Source organism: Topomyia yanbarensis, chromosome 3 (genome assembly GCF_030247195.1).
Source record: "Topomyia yanbarensis strain Yona2022 chromosome 3, ASM3024719v1, whole genome shotgun sequence".
NCBI lineage: Eukaryota > Metazoa > Arthropoda > Insecta > Diptera > Culicidae > Topomyia > Topomyia yanbarensis.
The window spans coordinates 185,552,191-185,578,203 of NC_080672.1; the positions used below are offsets into that span (position 1 = coordinate 185,552,191).

At 39.1% G+C, this 26,013-nt stretch overlaps 1 protein-coding gene across 1 annotated transcript in view; it reads left to right on the forward strand.

Moving 5' to 3' along the window:
* Positions 1 to 26,013, forward strand: part of LOC131691080 (phosphatidylinositol 3-kinase catalytic subunit type 3) — a 431,803-nt gene that overhangs the window by 226,355 nt on the left and 179,435 nt on the right. Inside the window, exon 6 of the mRNA XM_058977268.1 lies at positions 17,630 to 17,725. Coding sequence (XP_058833251.1) covers positions 17,630 to 17,725 — 96 coding nt within the window. The remainder of the gene's footprint in view (positions 1 to 17,629; positions 17,726 to 26,013) is intronic.

The following is a 26,013-nucleotide window of genomic DNA, read 5'->3' on the forward strand; positions in this document are numbered from 1 at the left end:
GTCGTGACAGTTGCCACGAACACGAGCGATCGGGGGTGGGGAGGGACGACAAGTGAGGAATGGTAAATGCTGGATAGTGCTGTGACATTATTTTTGTATATAGGACGAAATTTTGATTCCTTACGTCTTTATTGTACATAATGCAACTGATAATTTTTACGCCATAATTAGTGTAACATAAATCTTGCAAAAGAAGATAAACTTTTATTGGAATTTTGTTATTCAAAAACACAGTTGCTCTCGGTGATGCTACGAGTATAATATGAATATGAATTATGTTAGAAACCTATTTTCTCACTACTAGGTGGCGATCTGTGCATTCATATAGCATCTCACGACTGAACGCAATGCTTGATCCAGCGGATAAATGCATCAACTCTAGACAATTTTACATTTCTTACAAAAGAAATGTATAGGATTCGCTCAAACCTTGAAAACATTTTCCGAGGCCCGGAGGGTCGAGTCTCATATACCAATCGACTCAGCTCGACAAATTGAGACAATGTCTGTATGTGTGTGTATGTGTGTATGTATGTATGTACAAAATGTCATGTAATTATCTCAGCAATGGCTGAACCGATCTTAACGAAACTAGTTTCAAATGAAAGGCCTAACGTTACCATTTGACACTATTATTTTTGTTTTTCGATATGTTGTTTACTTTCTGAGATATGGGCGATCTTGTCAAAACAAGACAGGTTTTAAGCAAATAACTTTCAAACAAAGCAATCACATCGCGCAAACTAGATGGATGTAAAAAGCTTATGAAAATACCTTTCTAACAAGCTATAGATTGTCAAAATCCGTTCACGAACTAATTAAAAAGGAGACGGCTTCATACAGAGTATTGCTTTACTGGTGTTTTAGGGGCAAAACTAAACCGATTTTGAATATCAGGGTATGAAAACACATCTACGTGATTCACGGAATTCGATTTAGAAAACATTTTGTGAATCTATATATATAAAAATCAATGTATGTTTGTATGTATGTCCGGTAACTACTTCTAAACTACAAGTCCGATCTTGATGAAATTTGGCATACGTATTCTTTTCCCCATGGAATGTTTTTTTTTGGGGAGGGGGGTACACTTAGCTTTAGGAGGGGGGGGGGTTGCTTTTTAGGCAAAGAATTATTTATATCTCCATATTTATTAGTATTTGACATATGTATTTCTCCCACTGAGCCGATGGATGATGGGAGGGGACCAAGAAAGGGGGGGAGGGTTCTGAAGTAATCCTTATCTATTCATTCAATGTGATTATTAGCGATGAATTCAATTTTGACATAAGTATTCCTTCCACTAAGGAGATGGTCATGGGGTGGTTTTTGTGAACGATGGGAAGGGTGAGAAGTCCCTAATCCGAGGAAAGGGACAGGGGGGGGGTGTACTAAAGAACTTTTTTTAGCTATATATATTATATATGATTTGGCACCAAAACGGTGGACATGATTGTTGGTTTCGGAATCTGAAGGAGAGGGAGGGTTTCTGATGCAATATCTATCAATTACTTCAAAAATCTAAAATTTTGTTGCATGTATGTTTACCAGCACATAAATGAAATGGCAAGAATTTATTTGATAGAGATCTATTACGCGAATGACAATATAATACGGATGAATTGCATGAATTTGTCGAAAATTAAATTGAAAATTGCACCTGCGATCGCTTCATCTGAAGTTAAATCAACATTGCTGGATTATGGACGAACAGCTCTGCCCTAAAACAGCCACTAAATCTTGCGCTTGCGGAAAACGTTACTTACAATATCAATCAAAATTCGGATGTAAGCAAAATGCTGAAAGAATGCAACACTGTTATATAGGACGAATTCACGATGACCCATAAAAGGAACTAATCGAATATTTGGTAATGTGGTCCGCGATCTTCGTCAAATTTTATCCGTTAGTCGACACCTACTGATGAAATCAGTTCGTGCTTAAGGGGGTAGGATTATTGTTGAAAAAATATCGTGCTTAAAAAAATGGCGATACCGAGAGTTTTAGTCTATTCAGACAATAATGCAACATTTAAGCAATATTTTCCTTAATGTTCACCGCAAAATATTGAAAATCTTCAGGAGACACCACGAATAAATGCGATGTACAGAATAACTTTAAATCTACTGAACCAAATTGTTTGAAATTTTGCACAGTTCTTCTTCATATCATAACATCATTAAAGATCATAACTTTGTTCACAAAAATAAGTTTCATGATTTTTTTTAGCAAGAATTGCATTTTTAGCTGCAGAATGCTATAAAAAATTCAAATATTAAGAAAAAAATAAAAGCTTCGATCAATACCTGGGAATATGTAGAAGAACTGTACAAACCTTGAAAACGATTGGTCCAATATATCTTGATTTATGATTTACACCACAAAGCAAGTTTTAAACGAGATACCTCCAGAGATTTTCTGTCACTGGCTCAATTTTTAGTATTCTGCTATGAAATTTGAAGAAATACTGTTCAATTGTGTAGTAAATATATGAAAAGTGAATGAATATATTAACACTCTCTGTATCGTCAAAATATTTTTTTAAATGCTCCATTTTTTATGAATTAACTTTACCCACGTCCACCAACACTCCGTTATGTCTTCGTATCATTGTAAATATGTTTCGAAAACACAACTTTTCACTATATGTGCATACTTTTATTGAATGATTCCTATAGTCACCTTCGCAGGTTAATTCGCCAAAAAAGTTAGATATATGGGTTGGGAAAATGTTAATCGATGCAACAATAACTTGCACCACATTTCCACATGATTTTGTAACATAATACAATATGTTGAAGAAGTAATCGATTGTAATTGACTTCAATTTCATACACTACTCCATCCAAAATAAAATCGATGGTAATTCTGTTACGCATATAAATCTATGGATTATCGTATTGAATTATTTAATTCAGTCGATCCACCATGCTTTCAGGAGTATTGGTTTTATACGTTACCAACCCAGCAGTCTCCGTCAGACGAAGGTTTTTATATTTAATCGAAAAAATAAAGTTCTTTCTTCGAATTTTTGCGATTAAGGAAGTTGCTTAAGGTGTAAATTGATAAAAAATATTCGAAAATTGACAATAACTTTGTTGTTTCGAGAGCTACAGATTCATCGTTGTTATAAAAATGTGTATTTTATCGCTTTTAACAACTTTGTAGAAGACACTTTTAATGATAAAAAGTAATCGTAAAAAGTTATATTCGAAAACTGTTTTGAAGGGGTCTATCCCAAGCAAACCTACATATCTCGCTACTGTTACTATATAGAGCTTTAGTATCTTCAGTAAAGATTTTCACAATAATATTTTCTAGAACTTTACTGAAGACAGTGAGCTTCTAGCTAAATTATTTGGGGAAATAAATTTTCTATCTCACTTTTAGGGGATTAATCACTCAATTTATTATATCAAAACATGCATCTATTTATATCCAGAAAATTCTTCGAAAAAATCCATTCTCCAAAACCAATGGATCAGGTGTTATTAAATTTTGATCGTGGAAACGTCGTTTTGCAACACTGTGCACCGCATGTGTTATATTATATTAGTTACTGCGCAACATCGACCCACCACAACTGTGCTTTGGTTGAAAAATTTCATTTAAGCGACCATTGTAGCTAGTAAATATAAAGGAGCAGATGTACCTCGAATTCGAATGATATCAATGGATTTCAAACGATTGTGTATAGGAAAACAGAGCAATTAATTTAATTGTGCTCCAGGTGGTCAAACTAAGAACATTGTCTATCCGCGAGCAAAAATATTTAGTATTTTTAGTATTTTTAAAATATTTCGTTTAGTCCTGATGGGTGTAGCGAAGCGCACCGGGTTACAGCTAGTTACTTCTATAATAACTGAACTATTTCTCAAAAACAGGAATGTAATGCACCTCTGAGCGAATAAAGAGAAGAATGAAAACCGTTCTTTGCACTTTCCATGCGAACCACCGCTCTTCTCTTTCACAATAAACCTCTTCACTCCGATGTATGCTGCTCCCATATTCTACTCTATGGTTGCACAGCTCAAAGAGTAAAAATAAAGAGGCTCTTTAGTGTGAATCTTGGTCCCACGCGCACATAAGCAGAGAAGGCAACCAAAAAACATTTTAAAAATGTTCTTCCGATCAAACTTTATCTGTATTGCAGTTTGATTCGCCTTCCTACCTGCTTGCCAGTGATGGGAGGCACGAAAAAGTGGCTCTTCAAGGTGACTATTTGAACGAAATTGTGCAGCTCTTGGTGAACAGATCTTTCTCTTTTTCGTTTTCAAATTTCTCTTTGTGCGGTCGTTCTGCACATCGCAGTGTTTTTGTGGTGCTCTATTTTTCACCGGTGTATTTCGCTCCTTGTTGCACATTGTGCGAGCAAATAACAAGCCTGCTCAAAAATCAATATGTAAGTTCACTTCAAAAAAAAAATATGTTCATGGTGATTTTTTTTAGAGTTCATGTATTTATCCCTTGTATTAGGCGTTGCGTTCAATCGTGAGTTAAATGTTGGATAGTATATTAATAAACAGATTATCAAGTAATTCACCTAGTAGTGAGACAAAAAGGTTTCTCTTATAATTATACTCGTGGCATCACCGAAAGAAACTGTATTTTTGAATCCCAAAACTCTAGCGAAAATTTAGCTCTTTGCAAGATGTAGGTTATATTGGTTATGGCGCAAAATTTGCTACTTGTATTATTTATAATAAGGATGTAAGGAATCAATATATCGCATAATATACCTATAAAAACAAGGTCTCGGCATGAACCATCATTCGCCATTCCTCACATGCCCCCCCCCCCCCACTTCTCTATCACACTCTCACTCTCTCTCTCTCACTCTCTCTCTTTGTCTGTCTTCGTGTTCGTGTTCGTGGCAACGGTTACGACTCACATCTATCTTGCTATTTCTCTATCCATTTGTAAGTTGAGTGATAAGATCCTCTGCTAATCTTTATTAATATTCAAGCTAATTTCATGTGTGCGGTGTAATTGTGAAGGTTTGGGAAAACAAAACTATTTTTTGTCTGCCGTTACTCTATTATTTTTTTTGCATTTTAGTGCAGAATAGACTCGCAGAAACAATTTGAATAATACATCCTACATGGCAAATAAAATATTTGTAGTCCTGAGAAAATTGGTAAAATATTTGCATTATGAGAAAACTATAACTATTTTCAAGGTGAAATAGGTATCCTTTCGAAACGTTGCACTATGGGTAGACAGGTGACCACCAAAAACTACATCAACTCAAATTTAATCCCGTTCTATTCAAAGCTTGTGTATACACTGTAATTAAGGAAATTCATTGCTTTCTCAGAAAAATATGCGGCTTAACTGGGTAATATGGATGTTTGACGATAAATATTTTCAAAAGAGACATTCCACGTGCGATATTTCAACTCTTCGTATCTCTATTGAATTTTTTTCGTGATGATATTATTAAAAATGCACATACAAGCCCAAAAATATCCACGAATTAGATCCGGGAAACGAAGTCTCCCAAAGTCCCCACTCTCGATGGGGGATGCAAGTACAAGGTGTCTTCTAACTTATCGTCGTCCATATCTGCTCTATACTGAGTACACTTCAATTGATGTTTCAATAGCAGTCACAATTAGTAGTGAGGCATTGGATAATTCAGCACACGTTTCGTTCGAGTTTTTCATATTGTACAAGTCAAGGATTAAGTAGTTGATCTGACTAAATTTTTGCCATCCTGAAAGTTTGAACCATTTCTTTGTCACAGTATTGGTTTGTAAAGGACTTATTTTACCATTTTTCCTGAACGAGAATTCCGAACGAAGCAATATGCAAGCTATAAGGATGGTTGGAAAAAGACTGCATTTAAATCAATTACATGCATGCCTTTTATGCTATCAACATTGCCTAGACAATTCACACTATTTATTTTAACGCAAAGGAAAACATTGAAATATCTACTTGTCTCTTTTACGAATCGCATTCTTCCTCTTTCGCTCTCTGTTCAAGGGGCTTGAAAGCACATGTGACCTTGTCTCACTTTACTACATTCAATTGGACCAGCAAATTCTATTCAGCACAATTTTTTCGGAAATATGTGACCAAAAAGTAAACTTTGAATTCCAAAGAAAATTGACCGTTCCAGGTTCCTGATAACTAATTAAAATCCATCAATAATAACTTTAAATGATTATTGCATTTTAAATAATTATTTCATTCAGCATATTTTTATTCATTTAGTTCATCTCCCTTCCTTTTATCTACTTTATTCATTTAATCATTTAGATTCACTCTGATCAGTTTATTCTTTTCGTGCATTTTACTCATATCATTCATTTAACTTATTTTTCCCCTGTCCCCTATTCATTTTTTCCAGTTCATACATTTTTCTTCATTTTATTAATCTGAGTATTTTTTCAGTTTTATTCATTTCATCTAAATAATTTATTTGGCACAATTTATTTTTTCTATTAATTTATAACCTTTCAACATCCTTTAATTTTTCATTTCATTCAACGCATTTTATTCAGTTCGGTTTCTCATCTTGCTCAGTTCAGAAGCTATAAATCGCTCCGCTGCTATAGCAGTCCAAGTGATCAAATTTACCCGTGCGCTGCCGCTTTGTCCATTTGCAAAAGCAAAAATTGATTCCTTCTACCTAGTGTGTGAAACGTGAACAGACAATGAGTGATAATACAAAGAAAGAGTATGTCCCGTTGCGGATAAACTGTGTTGCTGTTGACTTCTCGAAATGTCCGGTAAGACCATCGATTCGTGAAGTGGAGCAATTGTTGAAGGTGGACATGAAGCTCAACATAGCAGAAATTAGCGGCGTGCAATTCCATCATTTACGTCATGCGGTACTGATTTCGTTCAAAAACATTAGCCAAGCAGAATCATTCGCTTCGCAGAACAACTTGAAACACGCCGTCGAATGTAATGACACTTTATACAACATCCCAACGTATATTGATAATGACAGTAGTGAAATAAAGCTACATGATCTGGCACCACGTACTAGTTCCGCCGCTATCAAAAAACTCATGTCAAAATACGGAGAGGTGGATAGTGTTAAAGAAGATACTTAGAGGAATTTCTTCCCAGGACTTGGCAACGGCGTTCGTGTATTGAGAATGCGGCCGACAAAACCTATTCCCTCCTACTTGTCTATCTCAGGCAGATGCTCTAAAGGTATTGTACATACTCAACGAACACTAGTCACGTACCCAGGGCAGATTCCTACGTGCCAACATTGCGATCAGCCGCTACACCACGGAAAACCTTGCGCAGAGGCTGCTAAAGAAATTCCCCCTGCGACGACCAAAGCCGGTATACAGTCGTCGTATGCTAAACCACAACCGGTTGGTAAACCAACGACTGCGGACCGGGCAGTAACAAACACCAGCTCAACAACGATCGGTTCCAGTGCCACTAAACCAACTGCTATTACCAACATCGAAGTGACAACGATTGCTGCAAATGTCTCCAAACCAACAACCAACAGCGCAAATAAAGAATCAAACACCGATGAAGAAGGATTTACAGCAGCGACCCGAAAGTACAAGAAACTAACAAGAACATCCGACCATGAGCATCATGAATGCAGTACCGATGACGACATGGACATGAACGTAAACGCGAGAGAAGATGGACCGAATGACCCTCAAGGTGCGGCAGACAACGCACCTAAATTTTCAGCACCAAGGAAGATGATCTCAACACGCAGCAGCAAGCTGCGTCAACAAGATCCTATGGATAGTTGAGAGTTTATTTTAATTTCTGCATATTGTAAAAAAATTAAAAGACCCACAGCTCAGTTATGCTAACGCTTTGAGCCGTGTCAAATAAACAAGAAAAAAATGCATTTTATTCTGCTCATTTTCTTCTTTTTTATTCATTTTATCTATCCAGCTCATTTTGTTTATTTGATTCGTTTGTTTTATTTATTCATTTCATTTTTGTATGCATTTTAGTTTCTTTGTTCATTCCATCCTTTGTATTCATTAGAGTCCTCGGTAAAGGAACACTGGAGCCTTTTGATATTTGGACGGCATATCCCAAAAGGTAATAAACTTCATCCGAAGTGTAGTGCCTAGCTGAGAAGAGTGTGTATCTCAATAAAGACAATCACTCAACAATAGTGATATGTCATAGTTGATAGTACACATAGATTAAGGAAGGGGCAAACCACAATAGATCTAAATATTGGTACACAGTCTCAAAAAAATATTCATTTGATCCATTACATTAATTTGATCTCCATTGTATTCACTGCATTCATTAAATTAAATTGATTCATTTAATTCATTTGATTCGTTTGATTAATTTGGTTCATTTGATTAATTTGATTAATTTGATTCATTTGATTAATTTGATTAATTTGATTCATTTGATTCATTTGTTTCGATTCGTTTGATTCATTTGATTCATTTGATTCATTTGATTCATTTGATTCATTTGATTCATTTGATTCATTTGATTCATTTGATTCATTTGATTCAATTGATTCATTTGTTTCATTTGATATATTTGATTCATTTGATTCATTAGATTCATTAGATTCATTTGATTCATTTGATTCATTTGATTCATTTGATTCATTTAATTCATTTGATTCGTTTTATTCATTTGATTCGTTGGATTCATTTGATTCATTTAATTTATTTTGTTCATATCTTCAATTTTATTCATATCATGTTCAGTCAATCCTTTTATTTAGTGCATTCAATTTGTTAGTTTGAGTCAATTTATGCAATTAAACTATTTCTAAATATAGTCTAAATTTTCGTTAATTAAGCTAATATAATTTGATTCGTATTATAATTTTGATTTACATTAATTCTTGGTTACTCATTTTATGAATTTGAACACCTTTTATTTCATTTTTTTGCTTTATTCTTTTTATTTCGTTCGTTTTAATGATTTTCTTCCATTTATTTAGTTTATTCGAGATTTTATTCATGCAGGACTAGAAACTGTTTTCATACCATCTCTAGTTGGGTGCCTACTTTGCATGAGTTCTGCAAACTATTGAATAATCCAACAGTGATATGTGCAAGAAATGTCCCATTTCACTGCTAGGTGGATTAAATCGTTTTTTACTTTGAAGTGAATTTACACATTGTTTTGTCTTTGAAGGAAACTTGCGTATTGATTTTTGAGAAATAGTTAATTAATTATTGAATAAATTCACAAAATGTTTCCGGAATCGAATTCCTTGAATCACGCAGACTTGTTTTCATACCCCGATATTGATTCAGTTTTGCCCCTAACACACCCGTAAAGCAATACTCTGTATGTAACGATCTCATTTTTAGTTAGTGGAAATTGGTAAGATAGGAATAAAAATACAAAATGTTTAATATATCCGCCGTTCGTGAACGGATTTTGACAATCTATAGCTTGTTTGAAAGGTATTTTTACCAGCTCTCTGAGTATGTAAACAGCATTGCTTTGTTCGAAAGGTATTTGCTTTAAACCCTTTGTGTTTTTGACAAAATAATCCATTGCTCAGAAAGTAAACAACATATCGAAAACCAAAAATAATAGCGTCAAATTGCAACGTTAGGCCTTTAATTTGAAACCTATTTCGTTGGGATCGGTTCAGCGGTTGCTGTGATAATTACATGGCATTAGTGCACATACATGCACGCACACACACCACGCCACACACAACCATCAGACGGGTGGCTTTAAATGCCCAGCCCAAGAAGGCGACTACAAGCCAACGGTGATGGACATAACCCAGATAAACCTGAATCACTGTGATACCGCACAGCAACTGTTGTAGCAGTCTACGACAGAAACTATGTGCGATGTCGCTTTGATCGCAGAGCCTTATCAAGGCAGATTCCCCATCCAAGAAGTAGTAGAAAGCTCATATGAGGGTTTCGTGATAGCCAAAATCAACGGCATCTTCGTGTGTAGCTGCTACGCTCCTCCAAGTGGACAGTAGAGCAGTTCAGCCTAATGCTGGAGCAGTAAACCGAGCAGTTGATCGGTCGGAAGCCGGTAGTCATTGGTGGTGAATTTAACGCCTGGGCTGTCGAATGGGGCAGTAGAGTAACCAACACAAGAGGGTGTATCCAGCAGGAAGCTGTAGCGAAGATAGACGTGCAATTATGCCACGAAGGTTCTGTTAGCACATTTCGGATCGGAGTGAGTCTATCATCGACGTCACATTCTGTAGTCCCTCATTGACGGCGAACATGGATTGGAGAGTATGCGAAACGTATACGCATAGTTACCACCAGACGATTCGCTATCGTATCGGTCAACGGAACCCAGCGGCAGTACGGAGAAGAATGACCGGCGAACGAAAGTGGAAGACGAAAGCCATCAAAAAAGACCTCTTTGTTGAGGCACTTCGGCCGAACGGCGGGACCGTTGATGCGGTTGACCTAACAAGAAGGATTGTGGCGGCTTGTGACGCCACAATGCCGCGAAAACTGGAATCACGCAACAAACAGCTTAAGCTGGACTTACTGGTGGAACGAGACGCTTAGTACGTTACGCGCTGGTTGTCTCAGAGCCAGAAGGCAGGCTCAAAGAGCAATGTCGGAACCAGATAGAGAAGAGCGTTTCGGGAAACTAGGGCCGCTTTAAAACGGTAGATCAGACTTAGCAAGTCAGATTGTCACAAGGAGCTATGCCGAGATGTAGACGCCAATCCCTGGGGTGACGCATACCGAGTTGTGATGGCGAAAATGAGGGGCCCAACGACGCCAGCGGAAATGTGTCCTAGCAAGCTGAAGATAATCGTCGAGAGTCTTCCCGAAGCACGATCCAACTATATGGCCACCGACACCGTACGGCGAAGAAGAAGAAACAAACACGGATCGGCAAGTGACTAACGACGAGCTAGCAGAAGCATCGAAGCGCCTGAAATCAAAGAAAGCCCCTGGTCCGGATGGAATACCAAACGTGGTACCGAATGCTGCGATCCTGGCATATCCGGACATGTTCAGGATAGTGCTACAGAAGTGCGTAAATCAAGGCAACTTTCCCGAAATGTGGAAGGTCCAGAAGCTGGTGTTGCTGCCAAAGCCAGGAAAGCCACCTGGCGATCCGGCCTCGTACAGACCCATATGCCTGCTGGATACACTCGGAAAACTCCTGGAAAAGATTTTTTTAACAGGTTGGCGAAATTCACGGAAGGTGAGCGCGGACTGTCCAAGATGCAGTTCGGTTTCCGCAAAGGAGCATCGACAGTGGATGCAATTCGGACAGTGCTCGAGAGTGCTGAGAAGTCATCTAAACAGAAGCGAAAAGGAAATCGATACTGCGCTGTGGTCACGATAGATGTGAAGAACGCGTTCAACAGTGCCAGCTGAGAAGCCATCTCTGCAGCGCTGCATAGAATGAGGGTTCCCCACTATCTATGCCAGATCCCGAAGAGCTACTTTCAGAGCAGAGTGCTGCTGGACGAGACGAGTGAAGGGCAGAAGTCAATGCGAGTCACTCCAGCTCCAACTCTTTGGAACGGGATATACGATGGGGTTTTAACGCTGCAGCTGCCTAAGAAAGTGAAAATCGTGGGTTTCGCGGACGACGTGTCACTAACGGTGATGGGTGAGACACTTGAAGAAGTGGAAGTGTCAGTGACGGAGACAATAGACGCGATCGAGAGCTGAATGAACGGGGTCAAACTGCAAATAGCTCACCACAAGACGGAGGTGTTATTGGTCAGTAACTGCAAAGCGGTTCAGCGGATGAAGATCGACGTCGGAGGGCACGTGATTGCATCGAAGCGTGCACTGAAGCAATTGGGAGTGATAATCGACGACCGGTTGAGCTTCAACAACCACGTTGACTAGGCCTGTGAAAAGTTGGCGAAGGCATGCCAAACGTCAGCGGCCCAAGAAGCAGCACGAGACGTCTGCTATCTACTGTTTCGTCATCCATACTCGGATGTGGGGTTCCTGCCTGGAGTGCTGCATTGAAAACCAAGCGGAACCGTGAAAAGCTGAACAGGACATTCCGGCTGATGGCCGTACGAGTCGCGAGTGCCTACAGAACAATATCGTCGGAGGCAGTATGCGTTATCGCCGGGATGATCCCCATCTGCATCACCCTGGCGGAGGACGTGGAATGCTACCAGCGGAGAAATGCACATAACGCTAGGAGACTGGTCTGAGCGGACTTGTTGGCTAAATGGCAACAGGAGTGGGACAACGCGAAGAATGGAAGGTGGAGCCACCGACTCATCCCAAATGTGTCGGTTTGGGTACATAGGAAGCATGGAGAGGTGAACTTCCATTTGACGCAGTTTTGTCCGGGCACGGATGCTTCGGGAAGTACTTGCATCGGTTTGGACATGCTTCGTCACCCCTTTTCCCGGAGTGTGCGACTGTGCAGGACGGCCCGGGAATGCATCATAGACGTGACATTCTGCAGCGCGTTTCTGTTGGATAACATGAATTGGCGATTTAGTGAGCATTATACACATAGCGACCACCAGGCGATTCACTACACCATTGGTCGACGGAACTGTACTGTAACGCGTAGAGTGAGGACTGGCGAGCGGAAGTGGAAAATAAAGGACTTCGACAAGGACCTTTTTGTGGAAGCACTTCGTGCTGACAGCGTCGCTCCAATTCCGAGCGCCGATGAGCTGTCGGAAACAGTAGCGAGGGCATGCGATGTAACAATGCCGAAAAAAATGGAGCCGAGGAACTACCGGTGTCCGGCGTACTGGTGGAGCTCCTTATTGTGGCAAAAGGGCTGAAAGCGAAGAAAGCTCCCGAACCGGATGGTATCCCCAACGCGGCACTGAAGACTGCGATCCTGGCCTATATGCCTGCTGGATACTATTGGTAAACTTCTGGAAAGGGTCATCCTCAACAGGTTAACGACCTACGCTGAAAGTGAGAACGGACTGTCGCAGAGGCAAGGAAGGGATATCGACGGTGGACGCCATCCGCACAGTCATCGAGGACGCGGAGAAAGCGTCGAAGCAAAAGAGAAGGGGAAACCGCTACTGCGCCGTGGTCACGATCGTCGTGAAGAACGCGTTCAACAGTGCTAGCTGGGGGGCGATCGCCGCAGCGCTACACAGAATGCGGGTTCCGGACTATCTGTGCAAGGTTCTGAAAAGTTACTTCCAGAACCGAGTACTGGTCTACGAAACGACCATCGGAAGAGCTCGATTATGGTCATGGCGGAAGTACCTCAGGGCTCCATACTCGGCCCAACGCTCTGGATTATAATGTACAACGGAGTGTTAACACTGGAACTGCCCAGAGGTCGGCTTTGCAGATGATGTTGTTCTGACGATAATCTGCGAGACCCTTGAGGAGGTGGAGATGTTGACGGTAGAGACAATAGACATCGTGGAAACCTGGATGGCTGACGTCAAGATGCAGCTGGTTCACCATAAGACTGAGGTAGTCCTGTCAGCAGCTGTAAAAAACCAAGCGTGTTGAGATCAGCGTCGGGAGCAATCCATCCCATCGATGCGTGCGCTGAAGCACCTGGGTGTGATGGTCGACGATCGGTTAAATTACAACAGCCATGTCAGACTATGTATGTGAGAAGGCTGCGAGGACAACTAACGCATTGGCAAGGATCATGCCGAATCACGGAGGAGCAAGAGGCAGCACGAGACGTCTCCTGGCGGGTGTCTCATCCATAATACTGAGGTATGGAGTACCGGCCTGGGCTGCTGCGCTGAACTCAAAGCGGAACCGAACGAAGTTGACAAGCACGTTTCGTCTAATGGCTATTCGTGTCGCGAGTGCGTACAGAGGGATATCGTCGGAGGCGGTATGTGTAATTGCCGGAATGTTTCCCATTTGCATCACTTTGGCTGATGACGTGGAATGCTACCCGCGGAGAAATGAACGTAATGCAAGGAGACTGGCCCGAGCGAACTCGTTGGCTAAGTGGCAGCAAGAGTGGGACAGCGCGGAGATGGACCCATCGACTCATCCCAAATGTGTCTGCTTGGGAAACATGGAGAGGTGAACTTCCATTTGACGCAGTTTTTGTCAGTGCACGGATGCTTCCGAAGTACCTGCATCTGTTTGGACACGCTTCCCCAACAAACATTAGGAGCTGAACTATAAGACTACGTGTTGATTTAAAGCGGATTTAAGGTTATGTAAGCTGAATAAAACTTTCGCTGAACTATTGAAATATTAACAGTTTATTCAGCCTATTTAAAATTCAGTATTCGCAAGGTCCAACTAGGCTGAACTATACTGCTAATAAATGTAACAGCGACAATATTAAAGCTTTTATTCAACCATCTTAATTAGACTGAATTACGAGTTGAATAAATGATGCTGTTAGCAATAGTATTACCTTTAATCATTAAGCTGCACTACATGTCTTGAAAAGTTTGTTTCTACCTTTACATTTGCCGTTATACCACCTTTGACTTTTAGCTGAATTATATGTTTAACAAAGGTAATTGTAACTACTACAAAAATTGGCATGATTAGCAATTCATGACGAATGGCAACCAACCTAGGTTCGAGTCCTAATACACGCACATCATTTTTTTTTTTACTTTTAAGTGAAGGATTTTTTTTATTTTTTCGGTATGTTCCAATTGAGATGTTTTGCATATCTTGCAGTTAAGGAACAATAGATCAATAAACGAATAAAGAAATAAAGTTTATTTAGTTTTTTTTATATCTACTGAGTTTTCAGCACGGGAAATACACGATTTACAGTTTTTCAATGTACACTTACCAAATCACACGCACTCTTGTTTATGTAAATTTAACTTTTAATTCGAAACGGTCTGTTTACTCGTGAAACATGAATATTCTCATATTGAACACAAGAGAAACTTTTTGTTCCAACGTTGCTATAAATTTTTGAAACCAGCATTGTTACGATGATTTTTTTTCTACCCATCGACTTGCGAACAAAGGTACAATGATTATTCACGCTAGCGAACTTAATTGATATAAATAAATAAACTATTGAATTCGAACAGCGACTTCCGCTTACCAAAAAAATCACAATGGAAAGATAATTATTTGGCAGGGAGTGGTAAATAAATTGACAAGATTTTGCCACCTTAGAATTATAAATGGCTTCAATCCATCATTCAGTTACCATCACTTTCATATAACACCCATTTTTACTTATCTAAATATTTTTTTACAACCATAAGTCCTCACCTTGGAAACAAAAACGACTACAATCATTATTTTTGAAATAGGTAAATTATCTAATTTAAAATTCCCGAACGTTATAAAAATTATTAAATAATAAAAAAAATAAAAAAAATTATCGTAGGTTGGGATTCGAACCCAAGCCAACTAGGTTCACTCAAATCTATAGAAGGCTACTGTAGCCTTTGTACAGACTCTATACAGCAGCCTAGACTTATCGGTACATCGGTGAAACCTTAAGCATTCGATGTTTGCAAGATTGGTGCAGACAGTAAGGTAAGTGCTTAGTGTTCAACAGGTTGCTGGTTCGGATCCAGGTACGTGATATGATATCCAACAAGGTAATACAACTTTTCTCTACTTGTAACGTAACACTAATAAAGGAATATGGCTTCCAAAGAGATTGATGGCGTGTGTAACTTGAAATAAATGTCTTTTTTAATAATTTTCCTATGATAATTATCTCAGCTGAATAGCGGTAACGAAAAGGTTTATTGATGAAGCTGAACTGTGGTTTTCTTCAGGCTGTATACGCGCTGAAGAATTGTTCTTTTATGTGTCTTAATCAGACAAGCTGAATAAATTCTCCAAATCCCGGATGTTTAAGGGTGGAATAAACGATATACTTATACACGTATATTTCCAATGTTCAGCTAGAGCTGAATAAAGCAACTGTTAAAACGTTTCTAAAACCACGAAATGTTTGTTGGGTTCGTCACCGCTTTGCCCGGAGTGTGTGAACGTGCCATAGATTCGAGGAAGTCCGAAGAGGTATGCCTGGTGTTACGGTGGACAATATCGTGGAAGAGATGTGCCGCGACGAGCGTATCTGGGACGCCGTCAACAAAGTGGTTACGAGGAAGGGGCGAAGGGACCAACAAAGTAGCGCTATTGGTTAGAGCGCCGCCGGGAAACCACAAATTGGGTTTCGGGAGAAATTCCGCCGTCGGGGAACTCTCCGACGGTGTAGACTAGGACCGTCGCCGGGGATCAGTTGAGTAGTATGCGATATAGCACCTGGTTTGGGTCGTCAGGGCGCCAGTGAACTGGACGTCAGGCTTCACCGGAATCGCCAGACCGACCTCGACACCCTACCGGGTAGCTCGTGAGTAGACTAGATCCACCATCGGGGATTAGACCGAGTAGACCGTGTCGAATAGCTAGCAGTGGGTCGTTTGCTCGCCAGTGAACCGGAAGCTACGCTTCAGCCGGAATCGCTGGTTGGACCTCAGCACCTACTGGCTGGCCCGTTGAGTAGGCTAGGTCCACCGCCGGGGACTAGACCAAGTAGAGGAAGCGGGGAGCTAAATGGCTCACAGAAAGGTACACCGGTGTCGGGAGCAATTTACCGCCGGGGAATTCACGGTAGTGTAGATTCGCCGCAGTGGATTACCCGACAGAATCGTGAAGAAAAGGGGTGCTAATTGGCTCACGAAACAAACATAGGTACCGAGAGAAATTCCGTTGCCGGGCAAGTCTCAGCCGGAGTAGGATAATATGCGAGTTGATCTCGATAAAGCTGGTAGCTAAATGGCAAAGGAATCGGGTATCGGTGTCGGGGGAAATTCCTCTGTCGGAGAACTATCGGTCGGAGGAGGGTGAGTTTATCGTTGGGGATTATCCAAGTAGATCGTGATAAGGCCGGGAGCTGAATGACTCACGGAAACATGAGCTAAATGGCTCAAAGAATCAGCACCTAAATCCCTCACGGAGATGAGAGCTAAACGGCGATGTAATAGATGGAGACAAGAAGCAAGAGAAGAGTCGAGAGTTAAATCAAAGCTCATAGGTTGAGCCCCTCCATGAACCAAGCGAGGCTCCGAGATAGAGCAGAAGAAAGAGGTGCGACGAATGCAAAACGAACCTCCCCACGAAGTAATACGATGACGCAGTTGCGTGGGGAAGAAGAGCGTAAAAAGTAAGGAATCTTTTAGTGGATAGGCCGAACGTGAGCCGTGAGTCCCAGTGCCAATACACTACAGGCCAGACTTTTGAAGCTTTTTCAACCTTACTATAAAAAATTGGTATATGATTATATGAGGAACAAGTTTTCAAAGTTTGAGCAAATCGTATACCTTTTGTAAAAAATGGAAAAAAAAACATGACTTACACCAAAATAAGTAAAATGAGAAAAATTTCATTAGCGGTCAGTGATAATAATATTTCAAGCCTTAACGTGTTTCACGTAAACTAAAATTTGATAAAGAGAGATATGGGCGATCGAAGATTATTTATCATCGCCTTCTTCTACCACCACACAAACAAAAATCTTTTGTTTGTTTGTTTCTTCAAGTTTTAACCAGACCGGTAATTCACCTGTTTAGGCTGGGTAATATTGAAGTTGGGACCGGTTTCACGCGTTCACCTGTTAATATAACTTGATGAACTTGATATTGTTGGTGTAATCAGATATTCAGTATAATTTTAGAATTGAAATTAGTTAGTAACTTGTTTTTCATTTTCTTTAACCAAACTTTATCACAATATCAATTGTAAATACTTCCATCATTTTATCGTTTCAGTGCTTTGTCGTGTATTATGATCCAGATGGTGACAATAAACATTGTTTTGTTTCAAAACCCAAATTAGTGACTGTACCGGATTCTGAAACACTACAGGTAAGAGTTTATCTTTATGTCGTTGTAATGGGATGAACAAGGACTGTTCTGTGAAACTACCCGATCAGAATCAAATAAAATTATAACAAAAAGCACTTCGCATAACAAATTGTGTTACTATTTTGGTCTCGTTAACAGTTAAAATAACAATCAGAAATTCACAACAACTATCAACGGAAGATATAGTTTTGATAGTTTTCTGTTATGATCTTTTGATCGGGTACTGTTGAAATTATATTTATATGCCGAAATCTCCATAGATATTAGAATTCATTGTTTTTTACAAGGACCGAGAAATGGCGGAGTTATAGCTTCAAGTATGTAATGGAATATCGATCGCACCGGTAATGCCAAAGCGAAAAAAATCTAAAAACAATATTTTTTTTTTCTTTAATTTGTATAGTGATTTGTCAAAGTTTCAGGAAGTTTGGATGAACGGTTTGCTCTCTATATTGTTTCAAAGTTCAGTGCGCTCATTGCTCGATGTTTTCTTCCTTTGTAAAAAGTATGGGCAAACTGAAAAAACTTTACCTCGACTTTCATATAGGAGCATAAACTGTGTCGCATATCATAGAGATGGGCGAATGAATCGCGAATCGATCAAAAGAATCGACTCTTCAAAAAGAATGAATGAACAGCGATTCTTTTTTAAAGAACTGCGATTCCAAAAGAGTTTGCATGCTCGAATCGTAAATTAAACCGAAACACTGTTTCTACAAGATATTTTTAGTTGTTTATACGCCACTTTTTTGTGGGGGTAATAATAATCCCACTAGCTGGCAGTGATTTACAGAAAAAAAGATGTTTGCAAGTATTTAAACATATGCATGCAAATTAGCAAATAACTTGGTTCAGGTTTAGGTAGGTGTTAGTATACCGTGTCAGACATTCCGAGGTCATCGTTCCATAAACCAGCCCCGTCATAATGTAATGTTTGTATCAATTGGATTTTAACATTACAGTAAAAATTTGGATTTCTTACAGGAAGAAATCGACACGTATTTATTGTACTGCTATATATATATATGTATATATATATATATATATATATATATATATATATATATATATATATATATATATATATATATATATATATATATATATATATATATATATATATATATATATATATATATATATATATATATATATATATATATATATATATATATATATATATATATATATATATATATATATATATATATATATATATATATATATATATATATATATATATATATATATATATATATATATATATATATATATATATATATATATATATATATATATATATATATATATATATATATATATATATATATATATATATATATATATATATATATATATATACGTTACGACGGTTCCCGCCACCTGCCAACATCAACACATCCACCAGAGCCCATAGCAACAACAGGTATCCAGGCCAAGCCCAGTGCACGCGCGAGGATAAGCGATGAGCTACGCAAGTTTCACCCGACGTGGGAACGACGGAATCACGCCACCCGGAGGAACGCCGATTCAGCAGGTTCAACCAATAAAAGGCGATTGACGAGTTTATTATATTTAGTTTATAAGGTGACAGTGTAGAATCTAGATTAGTTTTTCGAATAAAAGTTTTTTTTATATAAAGTCTCGGCATTACGGCTTAGCTGGCGCAGTCAAGGTAGTCTGTGGAAGTAGTGTATCGGAAAGTGCTTCAGAAACAACAAAACCCAACCAAGCAAAGTTCAGGGCGAACAACTGGTGTACCGGGAAACCATCGGTGACAAGATATCATCCGACTTGCGTGCATCCAGAGCGAAGAAGGACCCACAGACAGGACCACCCCTCCCAGAAGGATTGCTACACCACCTTAGAAACTCCAGAAGGATGCTGCTTGTCCTACTGTAAGTAAACACACCCACATTTTTTTAGTGCTAAAGTGATTTATCAGTGAGATTATTCAGAGTGAGAGGGGATATCAAACTCAAAAATTATTCTCCCGTAATTAATCCAAAGTGCACAAATTAAACGAACATAGCATATCAGTGCGCGGGGGAAACAAAAAAGTAACCCACGAACAAGTGCGAATTAATCAAACTAAACGCGCGCATCGCCTACGGCACCAGAAAGTGCAAACAAATAATTTTATTTCCACTACCCGCGTGCAAAGCAAAGGAAACAAAACACGCCATGGCCGAGCCATCCGCGCAATTCCAAGTAATGGAAATCACACCCGAGCAGCTGATACAACAGGTTGCTCAGCTGACTAGCACGCAATCAAGCTTAATCGCAACAATTAACGAGTTGCGAGAAAGAGCAAATAACCCATTCACAAAATTCCAAATTCCCGATCAAATCAAGATCATCCCACAATTTAACGGGAACCGGAAGGAAGCCCTAGCCTGGATAGAGGACACACAAGAGGCAATTGACCAGTTCGAGGAATACGAACTCGAACCCGAATACAAGCATATCATTAGAGTCATAAAATCAAAAATAGTTGGCGAAGCAAGGGAAGTGCTTATAGCTTCTGGGAATCCATCGGAGTGGATCGAAATAAAAGAGATCCTACTTAATGCTTTCGGGGATAAACGGGATATAACGTCCCATATCCAATCTTTGTTCTATATACGACAGGGTAAGAAAACTCTCCAGGAATATTTCCAAAAAGTCAAAGCAATTGACACGGCTATTAAAACAACTGCCGCGCAGATGGAGGACTATAAAAAATCCACCGAAGCTGTAAACAAACTTATAAGCTTGATGACCCTCACCAGGTACATCGATGGGCTGAACGGTGAAAATTTAGCTATGTACGTCAGGAGTTACCGACCAAAGTCCTTGGAGGAAGCTCACGATATAACAATTGCCCATTCAAACGCCTCTTTTCGGCAAAAAATGGAAAATCGACAATCTTCTTCTAGCTCTTTCGGACCAAACCCAAAATTTCAAAACAAAAATGATAACACCAAAAACCAAAATTTCAACTCAGGACAACAAAAAACCAGTTCTGGCAAGTTCAAAAAGACCAATGACGAAGAACTATGAAAACTCACATTTCGAAAATGCAAATTAACAATAATGAAGGGAAAAGGAACAAATATCCGGAAGAATCAGACGAAGAACCAGAAGAAAACCCAACCGCTGAATGTAAATTTGAGTCCGACGAAGACGAGTATTTCGTAGGGGATGAGATAAATTTTCAAATAGCCGGATCCGAAAAGGCAAAGAGATAAACAACTTCATTCCTTACATAACCATTTCGACTACAAAGGGCGAAATGAAATTTTTGATAGACACAGGCGCTAACAAAAATTACATATCACCCGAACATGTTAATTTAGAAAACGCGAAAAAAGAAAAAGGCCTCAAGGTAACCAACATCAACGGCACCTTCGAGATCAAACAGTCCGTATCGTTTGATCCGTTTTCAATTAAGAAAAAATTAAAATTTTATGTTTTTAAATTCCACCAGTTCTTTGACGGACTGATTGGGTATGAATCGCTGCGCGATCTGAACGCTCAACTAGACACCGGAAAAAATAAATTAAAAATTGGCAGGAAAACTATTGAATTGAAGAAACGATTTCCTGAAACACAGAAAATTAATCTCAATGAACAGAAAGTACAGTTCATCAAGATTAAAACAGTGAACGAAGGAGATTTTATTATAGGGGAAGAGAGAAACATGGGAGATTTTTCTATCCTGCCTGGTATCTATAACAGTAAAAATAACTCCGCTTTCGTAGCTGTGGAAAATCACAGTAAATCTAATCTGGAAATCAACGTCAATGAAACCAGTTTTGAAAATGATGAATTCCTAGAAACTCAAGGACCAAAATTTTGCGCGAAAAACAAATTTAAAATACAAGACGATTCTTTAAACAAATTGGAAAAGGAAGCTTTAGAAAAAATAATCTCCGATAATTCCGAAACCTTATATTTCGAAGAAGAGAAATTGTCATTCACTCATCGGATTAAACATAAAATCAGAACGGTAGACAATATCCCCATTCACACAAAATCATATCGCTACCCGCAAATATTCGAAAGCGAGGTGCAAAAACAAATACAAAAGATGCTTAAGGACGGGATCATAAAAGAATCCATATCGCCTTATACGTCACCCGTATGGGTAGTACCCAAAAAGGTCGACGCATCTGGAGTAAAAAAGTTTCGATTGGTCATCGACTATCGTAAACTTAATGAGAAAACCATTTCCGACAGATATCCAATACCGGATATCACGGAAATATTAGACAAACTCGGTAGAGCAACCTATTTCTCTACCATCGACTTGGTCTCCGGATTTCACCAAATCCAACTAGAAAAAAATGATTTTGTGAAAACGGCTTTCTCTGCGAGTTCTGGAAAGTACGAATTCACTAGAATGCCGTTTGGCCTTAAGAACGCCCCTGCGACATTTCAAAGGGTTATGGACGCCGTTCTTCGGGAATTCATTGGAATATGTTGTCTGGTATACATGGACGACATAATAATCTTTTCTAGCTCATTCGAAGAACACGTTAAAGATATTAAGAGAGTACTTCAAAAGCTGAAAGAAGCGTGCCTAAAAATACAGTTGGATAAATGTTATTTTTTTAGACGGGAAGTTCAATTCTTAGGACACACCGTTACCGAAAATGGAGTCAAACCAAATAGCGACAAAATCGAAGTGATTAAAAATTGGCCTATCCCGAAGAATGAAAAAGAGCTCAAACAATTTCTGGGAACTATCGGCTACTACCGCCGCTTTATTAAAGACTTTGCTAAAATGGTAAAACCTCTTACACAACTACTGCGAAGTGATACTGACTTCACATTCACCCCAGAAATAATTCAATGCTTCGAAAAATGCAAATCCCTTTTAACCATGGACCCCATTTTGGCCTACCCTGACTTCGAAAAAGAATTCATCCTTACAACAGATGCGAGCGACTTCGCGATTGGAGCAGTCCTATCACAGGGACAAATTGGCAAAGACCGCCCTATCGCCTACGCATCTAGGACACTTAGTAAAGCCGAAGAAAATTACTGTACCACGGAAAAAGAACTCTTAGCCATCATATGGGCAGTGAAACATTTCCGCCCCTATCTCTACGGGAGACGTTTTAAACTAATCACAGATCACCAGCCTCTCATTTATTCCATGACCTGCGCGAACCCCAAAATTATACGGTGGAAATTAGACTTAAGTGAATTCGATTTCGAAATCATTTATAAACCGGGCAGAGAGAACGTCGTTGCAGATGCCCTCTCCAGACTTAAACCGACCGATATAAATGCTAATAGTCAAAACAACGTGGAGGACAACGAGAACGAAGATGTAAACGAGAGCGATGGAGAGACAGTGCACTCAGCAGACACTAGCGACAACCATTATATCTGGACAACTGAAAAACCGATTAACATGTTCAAAACCCAACTAATTTTCAAAATCTCACGAAGCGACATCGAAGCTCACGAAGAAGTCTTCCCTAAATATCACAGATTCACCATCTGTAAACCGGACTATAATGAAGAATCTCTTGTCAAAATTCTTAAAGGAAAGCTCAACCCAAAAGGCGTTAATTGCATCTATTGCCCCATATCACTAACCCAACTAATCCAAGAAACGTACAGAAAACACTTTTCTCATGCTAAAATCTTCAAGATCTTTATTTCACAGGAACTCTTACAGGACGTCAGGTTACCAGAGGAACAAGACGAAATCGTGCGGAAGGTGCACGAGTACGCACACAGAGGAACGAAAGAAAATAAACAACAAATCCTTTCGGATTATTTTTTCCCGGAAATTGACAAAAAGTTAAAAATTTTCATTAACAACTGTCTTATCTGCAAGAAATGCAAATACGACAGGAAACCTCCAAAATTAATACAAAAAACAAATGACACAAATCATCCCTTCCAAAAGATTCATATCGACATTTTTTTCATCAAAGGCAGAAAAATGCTAACGGTAGTCGACGCGTTTTCAAAATTTGCAAACGTGATACCTCTTGAAACAAGAACAATCATTGATCTTAAAAGAGCAATCACGGAGCACATTCGAGTTTTTGGCAGACCGGAAGTAATAGTTTGCGATCAAGAGCCTGGTTTCACTTCAATAGATTTTATCGGTTTTCTCCAGGACCTAAACATTGAATTACACCACGCGAGTTCTAGTAACTCTAACGGAATAGTGGAACGTTTCCACTCGACGCTAATCGAATTATTCAGGACCATGAATCACAAACACACTGACTTGGAACTCAATGACAGAATAAACATTTTGGTCGACTTGTACAATAACACGATACATTCTGCTACAGGTTTTAAACCCCGTCAGGTAATCTTCAATTACCAGAACAAAACGAACGCTGACGACATATATCAAAAATATCAAAAGATCCAATCGGCTATTTTAGTAATGATGGAGAAAAGAAAAAAACAAGTAGAAGAGGAGAACAAGAGGAAATCATTACCAAAACAGCTAGACCAGGGCAAAGACGTATACGTTAAAGTCACTCAACGAATTACAAAAGATAAAGAACCTTACAAAATCTCTAGAGTACAAGAAAATAACGAGCTAACTTTCAAAGATTCGTTCGGAGTAAAAATTCACAAAAAAAGAATTAAGAAGTAATTTTCTTGGCCTCTTTTCAGACTTGTACGACTGATTACTGCAACGACTTATCATGACGTATCAACAAAAAATGGGCTACTTACAATCAAACTAGATACAGTTAGGATAAGAGTAGGTTACGAGAGACTTATCCATAAAATTGATCTCGACGATATCAGGCAAAACATCAACTACATAGAGACCCTAGCAACGAAACTTAATATCACAGACCATTTAGAACAAACCCTTCAGTTTAAAATTAGAAAAGCGCACGAAAAGCTGACCGGCTTCTATCCTAGAAGACTTAAAAGAGGACTCGTAAACGCTTTAGGGAAAGTTATTAAATTTGTAGCAGGTAACCCAGATCAGGAAGATCTAGAGTTAATTAATCAAAATTTTGAAATACTGGAACATACCAGCAATAAAATTATAGAAAACCAGTCAAAACAGATCAAAATCAATAATTTACTTCAATCCACGGTCAACAAAGTTTCGAAAACATTGAGATCAATCAAAATACAAATCGATCAAGACAATTTAAAACTTACAAAAGATCTCGAACAGATTAACCTCATTTTGAACCTAGATATATTGATTAAAACACTAGAAGACCTAGAAGAACAGATAGTTTTTTCGAAATCGAATCATTTAAACAGAAACATTTTGAGCCTAAATGACAGAGAGTATATTTGGAAAGTTTTAGAAAATCAACAAATTAATATTAAATTTGAGGATGAAATCTATAAATTCGTTCAGTCAATCGCCTCTTTGCAAAATAACCACATCATCATAATCATCAAAATTCCTATAATCGAGCAGAAGCAGTACAGACTGATGCAGCTGGAACCTATCAACACAAACGGAACTAGAATCGATACGAATATTCGCTATGTGGCCCAGCATCAACACACGTTTTACGAGCAAAAGGAAAGGTGTTTTATCTGTGACAATAGCTATCCACTGAACGATGAATGCGTCTTCAACATACTCACCAACCAGAAGGCCAGATGTTCAACGTACAATCAGCCAGACCAACCAATCATCAAGGAAATTAGTCTCGGAACCATACTTGTCGACACAGACAAGACAGTTTACATCGAGGACTCATGCGGCGACTCACGCATCATAGCAACACCAACAATAATCGAAACAGGTAACTGCACAATTACAGTGCAGAACTTTACATTTAAAAGTAACCCCAGACAGACCGAACAGTACGAAATTCTTACACCAATCTTCGGCAAAGAGATAATAGTAACCAAGCAAAGGACGGACTCGGAAGAGTTGCACCAGATGAATATCAACAATTTGGAGGAAATCAAAAACCTTAAAATCCACATGACCAGCTCCCAGACACTTGGAGGAATATTTATGGCCTCTCTTGTGTCGTTACCACTAATCATCTTCTGCATTCGTAGATACAAAAACCAAAACAGGAAACAACCTCACCCAGCCAAGGAGGAGGACACAGTCACTCTACACACCTCAAGAAGTAACCCGGAGCCAACAGACGAGCATCTAAGGGAAACAATAGTTAACCAGCAGAAGGAAAAATCACCTAGTTTGGCAAAATCATTTTTCCCAACCAAATTCACGTTCATCGACGGATCAACAAAGTCAACCGAGGACGCCTGACACTTAGGGGGGAGACGTTACGACGGTTCCCGCCACCTGCCAACATCAACACATC